At 30.6% G+C, this 8,487-nt stretch overlaps 2 protein-coding genes across 2 annotated transcripts; one reads left to right on the top strand and one right to left on the bottom strand.

Annotated features, from left to right (window-relative positions):
• The first annotated feature begins 1,755 nt into the window (after positions 1-1,755).
• Positions 1,756-4,071, top strand: LOC107948827 (organelle RRM domain-containing protein 2, mitochondrial). The gene is made up of 3 exons (XM_016883481.2): positions 1,756-2,023; positions 3,450-3,518; positions 3,643-4,071. The coding sequence occupies exons 1-3, from the start codon at positions 1,909-1,911 to the stop codon at positions 3,876-3,878; spliced, it is 420 nt and encodes a 139-aa protein (XP_016738970.1). The 5' UTR covers positions 1,756-1,908; the 3' UTR covers positions 3,879-4,071.
• Positions 4,072-4,899: 828 nt separating this feature from the next.
• Positions 4,900-6,919, bottom strand: LOC107948826 (uncharacterized). The gene is made up of 4 exons (XM_041111123.1): positions 6,622-6,919; positions 6,409-6,451; positions 5,757-6,080; positions 4,900-5,593 (listed from the first exon to the last, which is right to left on the bottom strand). Exons 1-4 carry the CDS (start codon positions 6,669-6,671, stop codon positions 5,162-5,164), a joined length of 849 nt encoding a protein of 282 aa, XP_040967057.1. The 5' UTR covers positions 6,672-6,919; the 3' UTR covers positions 4,900-5,161.
• Positions 6,920-8,487: the final 1,568 nt, after the last annotated feature.

The following is an 8,487-nucleotide window of genomic DNA, read 5'->3' as shown; positions in this document are numbered from 1 at the left end:
TTATACATAATTTGATTTAACTAAACAACGATCATATTATTAATTGTATAATCCATTCGATTACTTCCATAATTACGTAAATACAAATGCATGTAATGTTATTACATTTGTATATAAATAATTTAATTAGATCATTGAATGTACGATTAATTATAATTCATTGGATTAAGTTCTTAAAATTAATATAATTCATTTATTATATTTATGCAAAGTTGAATTTAATTGAATTAATCATTATATAATTTATTGGATTACGCACATAATTAAATACACGTGATTTCATTATAATCGATTGAATTGGATAGATTTCAATTCGTTTAAGTGAAAACTTAATATAACGATTTAATGAATTATAATATTAATCGTGTATACAATTAATTGTATATTTCATTTGTTCACGTTTCTATCTAGCCAATTGAAATTGAATGTTTAATTTAGGGCTGACTAAAAAAAAATTTTGAATAGGGAAATCAGTTAAACCGGTAATTTAGTTTAGTTCAAGTTTTTATAGTTCGGTTTGGTTTTAGTTAAATGATGTTATTAGGTCACATCAATTCAGTTTGATTTCGGTTTAGTTTATTAGACACCGAAAAGTTTAAAAATAAAAATTATTAAAAAATTTCAAAAAAAGGTTTAGTATTTTTTTTACATATAAGTCTAATATCTAAACTCATTTAAAACCCAAAACAAAAATCATTGTCTCTAAATTCTTTATCCTTTTATATATTTTATAATTAAATAAAAAATAAAACTTAAATCTAATTTCAGTGTCAATCTCTCACGAATTCATTATTTATTTATTATTTTTGTGAAAACTTTCAAGAATTTAAGTGTTCATCCCTTTTTTTACTTATTATGTATTGTATTCTTTTTCCTATTATTATTATTGTTAAAACTTTAAAAAAAATTATTATCATTATTAACATTTTCAAGTTGGGTACTTTTTTTTGTTGTCATTACACCTTAAGAATTATGAAATATAAATAACTTAACATTTTATTATATTAAGTGAAAATTGAATTAAATTAAAGTTTTATTAGATTTTTAATAAATATTTATAATTATAGATTTTATAAATTATTTTTTAGATAAATATGTTAATTGAGATTTTATGTGTAATTGAAAAAAATAAAATTGTCAAATAGGGTCTAAGAAACATAAAAAAAATTTATCTAATTAAAGTTAAAAATCTAAACCCAAAAATAATTTTATCTAAATAAAGTCCAAAATTTCAAAATTCAAAAATAATATGGAAATCTGAATGGAACCAATTTAATATAAATTGGTAATGACCGGTTTCTTATGTTTACTTGGTTTGAGTTGAAAAAGAAAAAAAGAAAAATCAAATACTCCAGATGGATCTAATTTATTAAGTAACAATTAATTATACAATACATTAGATTTAATGTATATTCTATTGTTTTGCAATTGTAATTCATTATATTACATCCGTATTTCAACTAATTAATATAAAAGAACTTAAATCCTCCAAATATTAGTGAAATTTGGTTGGGCAATTATTTTTAATTTTTATTTATTTTGAAATTTCCAATTGTTTTGTTATTTTAATATTAAAATATATAATCATTCATTTTAACCAAAACAAAAAAGTGAAAATTTGTTATTTACTAATCAAATTACAAGTATAAATTAGTTATAAAGTATTTATGTTATTAGTCAATGCAAGAATATTTATCCTTAAAGAATTTTATTTCCCCTATGTTATAAAAATGTTAGAAATAAAATTAGTTTATTATTACTCCAAACTTGGAAAACCGTCACGTCTATGCGTGGGTTTTAGTCCTCTCAACATTTTAAACTCCTCCTATATAAACCCTTAAAACCCTAACCTAACCTAATTTGGCTCCATTTTTTTCAACGGCCGTCGGCTCCATCGTCTCCTTTCCGATGGCTTTGGCTTCCAGGCTCCGCCGCGTCTTCACCGTGCCTTCCTCTCTTTCTTCTCAGTTCGCTTCGATTCGTCTGAATTCGACTCTCACTTCCCCCAAGCTCTTCATTAGCGGTACTTTCTCATTTCCTTTGTTCATTTATTGGTGATTCCTTGGTTGACATTTTCATTTTCTTATTGTTTATTTCAAATTTAAAAAATTGAGATTTTGATTGGGTTAATGAAGAAGTAAAAGAAAATTGCATGAAAAATGGAAAGCCTCTTGTAAAATTAGGGGAAAAAGTAATTTAGTAATCCAAAATAAATGCCTTAGTAAGATGCAAAGAGAATGCTGAGGAGCGAAAATTAGAGAATGTATCCCTTTTTCTATTGAATTAAACATAAAGCATGCATCTATTGGGGCTAATCAAGGTTTACAGGCATAACCCTATTATTATTACAAACTACCATTTCTAATAGAAGATGAGCTAAAAGTTTGGGGGTTTTTTTTCTTTACCTATTTAGTCTTTCCACTAATAATTTAGCACGTGCCTTGCCATTTGTATGAATAATTGCAGTTACTTTAGTGGTAGATGAATAAAGGATTGAAATAGAAGTATCTATGGTGTTGTGGCATTATGACACTGTGCCTTTGGACCTTCCCAATCAAGGTTTTCAGAATCATCTTTTGCGGTTTTAGCAACTGAGGAGTCCTTGAAATGCAATTGTTGGTTAAGAGCCTTTAGTCAACGTTAGAATCTAGCATACACTGAAATAACATTCAGGATTACTTTTTGTTTATGTTTTATTATTGCTGATATGGTAGCATTTGAATGGGAAATTTTCATGTATATCATGTTCATCTGAGTCAGAAATGTGGGTGAGATGAAGAACAAGCAGCATTCGTGGCAGGAAAGCTCTGACATTGGGTTTGTCTCTGATATTATGTGGGTCAGATGTGTATTCCCACGCAAGTTATTGAAAGTGAGATTTTGTAAATGTATATGAACAGAAAGTAAAGCTCCTTTTGTCCTTTCATATTCACCTTTCCATTTAACCCAGGATATTGTCTTTGAACCCTGTATAAATAACTAGAGCTGGCATTTACTTTAGCAAACCAGAAATAAGGGAAAGGGTCTACTAGGTGCCCACTAGAGTTCCCTCATGTGCTTCATTTTATTTCCGGATTCAAAGCCTCTTTGCTATTTACTGAAGTGTTTCTGAGAACTCCTGTTGACATCTGAGATTGTTAAAATTAGGATGCGGAGAGCATTGAGTCTAGTGTGGATGGTAGTAATTAAAGGGATGAAACGCTAATTTTATAGCTCAATGGCATATTGAATCTCACATATCAGTTCTCCAACAATTGGTGCGCATTGATATTTTAGCTAGAATTATCCTTCTTCTCCTTAAGGTGGTTGTGTTCATCTGGAGTGAAACAAAGAAGAGAACTTGACATTATTTTCTTGTTCTTAAATATCTTTTTTATGGTTTCTTTCATCATTGCCTGCTGACACTTTTTGATCATAACCCCCCTCCCCTTTTCCGGTCAATTGAACAGGTCTTTCAAGAGAAACAACAGATGGACAGTTTAAAGAGGCATTTAATCCGTTTGGCCAGATTGTTGATGGTTTAATTTAACCCTTCCCCGTATTCTCTTCTCATATTTTGTCTTTGGAATTATGTTTCTTCTCTAGTAGCATACTTCTTCATGCTGTTTTTGTCCTGATATATTGCTCTAAATGATCTTGCAGCCAAAATTGTAAGAGATAGAGCCACTGGAAGGTCGAAAGGGTTCGGTTTTGTTACATATACATCCATCGAAGAAGCTGAGAAGGCTAGAGAAGAAATGAATGCTAAGTTTTTGCATGGATGGGTTATTTTTGTAGACCCTGCCAAACCAAGGGAATTCAAACCTACACCTAGATCTGAATCCGGTCCTTCTGAAACAGGTTTTAGAACAAGCAAAACTGTTGGATGGTGCGGGTAGATCAGTTTATGAAAGATGAAGCCATACAGGGATTAATTGAATTCGTCAAGTAATAAGATATATAAGGTAGAAATTGAATCAATGATGAATGAATTGATGATTTCATCATTCGGGATAGGGAAGTGAAAACACCAATTTGTACTCTTATTATATTTCCTCGTTGGAACTGTTAATTGTATTCTTCTAAGTTCAATTTTGTCTTGGATCCCACATGAGATTTCTCTTTATGAGATCCTTTTTATGGTAATAAACGGAAACGACACAAATATGGCAACTGAACAATAATGTTATGATTGCCATGTAAAGAGGATTCCCCGTAGAATAAAACAGGCCATAGCAGGTGTCTTGAAGACCATTTAACTTTGTCGGATTAAGATTAAGCTTATAGGATAAATCTTAATATTATATGTGAATTTTAATTTAATATCTAATTGTATGCATGAATTTTAATTTGGTATAATAATACATGTAAAATTTTAATTGTGATTCAAATGTATACTAGAAATTTTAATTTTAATTTAATCCTGCACATTAAAAGAAATAAATATATAAATTTATTTTTATATTAGATAAATATAATTATTTATGTATGTAATATATAAATATAAAATGATGTTATATTAATAATTTATAAGAATTAAATCAAATCAAAACTTCATATATAAAATTGCATAAAATTAAAATTTATATATACAATTATACATTAAACCATAATTTATGTATAGTTTAAAGATTTAACCGTAAGTTTATCTAAGCTGATACTTTTATTTACCGTATAATATAAGATCCAAGCTGCAATATTTTATATTTCGTGTTTTCTTTTTCCCTTTTTTTTGGGGGGGGGGGTATCTATGGTGTTTAAGTGGATGGGACCATACATAACTTTCTTTTGAAGCCTATATTTGTGGCAAGAGGCTTAAAAAAGAATCAGATCCGATCATAATGGATTTAGAAGACAGATTCCTAGATGAAATGCTATGTTTAGTTCACAAAGCTAATAATAGAAAATAAGAGCATAAGATTCCAATACAATCTCACTGTCTGCTATTTGATCAAACAAAATATCCTATTTCACAAAGCAAGAAGGCAGTTAAGCTGTTCAAGTACTGCCTCCTACACAGCACAAACAGCGCACTGAACAAAACTTTCAAATCCACACCATTATCAAAAAGATCATAGCATAGCAAATTGCAACCTAAAGGCAAATGTTCAAAATATTCATACGGGAGGACAGAAAAAAGGGCTTATTTATCTACAGGAACCGGTAAAAGGAAGAGCCTTAGTCATAAAGCCTCCGCCACAGAGTAGTGCATTCTAGTGAGTGAATTTTTCAGATAACTAGTCCCACAGTAGGGGTCTGTACTGCCAACCTTAAAACCATCAAGGTTGCCTGAGGCATCGTTGACTACCGTACCATGAAGCTCAAGTGGTTTGTAGTTATACCACTTATCCAAACTCCCACCACCTCTGTGAAACTGTTTGTTGTCTTTACCACCACCACGCAAGGAGTTGTTTCCCTTGTGCCATTTCTTTCCTTTTTTCTTCTTATCACTGTTCTTCTTCAACTTCTGCTGCTTTTTGCCTCTAACTGTGTGCAAAACGGATGTTGGCAGAGGATCATAAACATCAGGGGCCCATGTCACTGTCAGCTCCTTAGTCGGTAATCCCTGTTTTTGACGGCTACCTTTGAGGGCAGACACTAGCTTCAATGGAGTCTGTTAAGGGGTAAATGACTGTAAGAAAACTTTAAACGAACCTAAGCTCTGCTAAAAGATTCTAAGAAGCTAACAAGACCCATCATCCACTGCATTGATAATAGAATGTTAGTATCATAAATAGTATATTCATTAATCTAAAGAGACTCCTAAGAACACTTACAGGGAAAGAAGCGGAACAGGACCAAGATGACTGCGCCAAATCCTCTGAGAATAGCCACCTCAATGAAGTTTCGATTTCATCAACATCATATTCAGGAGGAGAGACTGTAGTAGATAATGAGGCACGCTTGCCTAAACACTTCTGTGGAGGTTTGCTTTGATGTCCTTGCTCAATTAAATCGTCCACACCACTCCTATCACCCCCAACACATTCATTCAAACAAGCACCAAGTATTGCCTGTTTAAGGTCACTCAAATCATCTACCTCTCGGGAACCCAACATGGTCCTTTTATAACACCAATGAATACAAACAGTCCTAGCTAGCTGCAAAAATTCACAGTCCATTGTCACAATTGTTAAGCGGAAAAAACTTATGGTCCCAGGTAGAATATCGTACATGATACATACTACTGAAATTAATTATAAATCAAGCTTAATAGTTTTCGTATTATTAATTTAAAATGAACTCAAATTTCAATCACTGTAAACAAATTGACTAGGAAAGAACAAAATTTCACAAAAAAAATGCGGGATTCATTCTTTGATGAGCAATATTCGTATAAATGTAGGTAACATAAAACATATCCAAACATTCATCATGGGTAATCCACAAACAGTGCAAAACATTAAAAGAAAATAAAGAACAATATACCTTTCTTAAGACGGTTACAGCGATCAGTTGACGAGATTTAAACCTAAGATCACAATCAAAATCAATCCCAAATCTTCCAAACAAGCTAGATTCCTGTTTATTGTACGGTAAAACAGAAGAATCGAGAAGAAGACAAAAAATAGAGAGGAAATGGAAGTAAAGAAAGGGGGGGAGGAACACTAAAATTGATGGGAAAATGTTAACTAAGATTACCACGACGATCGCTTTTTTGAAGATGTTTCAAACGATGGGAACATAAACATAAACCAACATGAAAATGAGTGGAAGAAGGAAGGAAAGGGAGCAAAATCGATTCAAAGGTTAACGAAGGCATATTATCTTCCTATGCTCTCCGAAACCCCCCTAATTGTGTGAGAAAAAAGACCCTATTTTTTCTTTTTCTTTTCGTCTTGGATCGATCGAGATTTAGACAGAAAAACCCTAATTGAAGTTGGAACGTGAAGAGGAAGATAACGGGATCAGTGTAGGCGGAGAAGGGTCAGAAGTTGATGATGTCCTATATATATATAAACATAATAAAAGGAGGAGAGAGAAAAAGACGCGTTTTGGCTGTAATTGAAACCAAATTATAAACGTGCACGTTTCAATCATGAATTGTACTTTTCTCTTTTGGGGGGCAAACGAATGGTGGCTTAATTGTATACCTTTTTTTCATTTTAGTACTTAAATTTTTTGATCCAATTAGATACTTGTATTATCAAGACGTTAAGGTTTTTAGTTAAACAGACGTTAAAGAAAAAACATTGAGCCAATCACACGATGCCATGTCAAAGACTTGTGTATTTTCATTAAATAATTTTGATTAAATCTTTCTAAATTTAAATTTAATTAATCAAATAAAAAATATATTTTTTAATTCTCCCACTCCCTAGTCCCTCTTCCATTTATCCATAAATAAAAACCCAAGAATAAATTTTTACAGAACCACTGAATCTAAGAGACCCTCTCAGTGATTTACCCCTTATAAAAAAATTAATATATAATATTTAAATATTTAAAAAATTAAATCTTCGTCTCCATCAAATTCTGGGTAATTTTTCATCTTCGTCTATAGATATAATATTAAATATGTTATCCCAAATAATTAAAAAAATTATGGATAATTTGAAGGTTTCAAGAATCAAAAGTCTTATAAATAAATAAATAAAAAAAGAAAAAGAAAAATTGGTTTCATCTCCAGATCCCTTAATTTCAACGAACCAAAAAGCAAAAACATCTATTGTTCTTCGAACTATATCTGAAGGCTTCAACAAAGGTGGGTTTGCTCCCTTCTTTTACCTCTCAACTACCAACTCCTTCGGTTTGTTGCCAAGCTTAATACAAATACTCGACGATTTCAATATTCCCATCGATGTTGCCATCTGTGACGGGTTCATGCCGTGGGCACCACCGAGCCATGAAAAATACCATACCATTGTGCTTCAAATGGGTTTCAAAACCCTAACATTTGGATTTATCGTCAGTTGAGTGAGTGATAGAATAAGAATTTTTTTTAAAAGAAAAATAATTCAATTATAATATGTTTAAAAACAATTTTATGAAATGATAAAAATAAAAACATACGCCATAATTTAATTAAATGACAATTAAATTTTGAATCATAAGAATCAAAGTGAGAAAATGAATCTACTTCAAAAAGTCAAAACATGAATTAAACCATTTTTTTATTATCAATACGGTAAATTCTGCAGTACATATACTTTATAAAAATTATATATTTATTATTTAAGTTTTAAAATTTCAATTTTTAATAAACAATAATTGAAAGTATATAGTATCATTGTCAAGTGATAATAATAATGAAACAAATATGTGAGCAAGTATTCAGAAAATCGAGTTCATAGGAAAATGGTACAGACGACTTTAACCACTCAAACCACTAAATAAATAAGTTACTAACGTAAAACCAGTAAAATTTAAAATAAAAAAAATGAATAGTAAAACGAAAGAAAATGTAATGGATAGAATAATAAAACAGTACTATTAGTATTCAACCTCAATTTACTAATGTAATGCTTAAAGATAACCTTTAATAAATGGCAGTTAATAACTTATATA

The sequence above is a fragment of the Gossypium hirsutum genome, chromosome A04, assembly GCF_007990345.1.
Source record: "Gossypium hirsutum isolate 1008001.06 chromosome A04, Gossypium_hirsutum_v2.1, whole genome shotgun sequence".
Lineage (NCBI taxonomy): Eukaryota > Viridiplantae > Streptophyta > Magnoliopsida > Malvales > Malvaceae > Gossypium > Gossypium hirsutum.
Note: the sequence above shows the minus strand (reverse complement) of the source record. Positions and strands in the feature narration are given on the sequence as shown.

Bases quoted from the DNA above. Each gene is read 5' to 3' on its own strand.
- LOC107948827 (XM_016883481.2), top strand. From the start codon at position 1,909: ATGGCTTTGGCTTCCAGGCTCCGCCGCGTCTTCACCGTGCCTTCCTCT. The intron at 2,024-3,449 runs GTACTTTCTCAT...TCAATTGAACAG, and splicing joins CCCCAAGCTCTTCATTAGCG to GTCTTTCAAGAGAAACAACA. The intron at 3,519-3,642 runs GTTTAATTTAAC...ATGATCTTGCAG, and splicing joins GTTTGGCCAGATTGTTGATG to CCAAAATTGTAAGAGATAGA.
- LOC107948826 (XM_041111123.1), bottom strand. From the start codon at position 6,671: ATGTTTATGTTCCCATCGTTTGAAACATCTTCAAAAAAGCGATCGTCG. The intron at 6,081-6,408 runs GTATATTGTTCT...GAATTTTTGCAG, and splicing joins CTGTAACCGTCTTAAGAAAG to CTAGCTAGGACTGTTTGTAT. The intron at 5,594-5,756 runs GTAAGTGTTCTT...ACCCCTTAACAG, and splicing joins CCTGTTCCGCTTCTTTCCCT to ACTCCATTGAAGCTAGTGTC.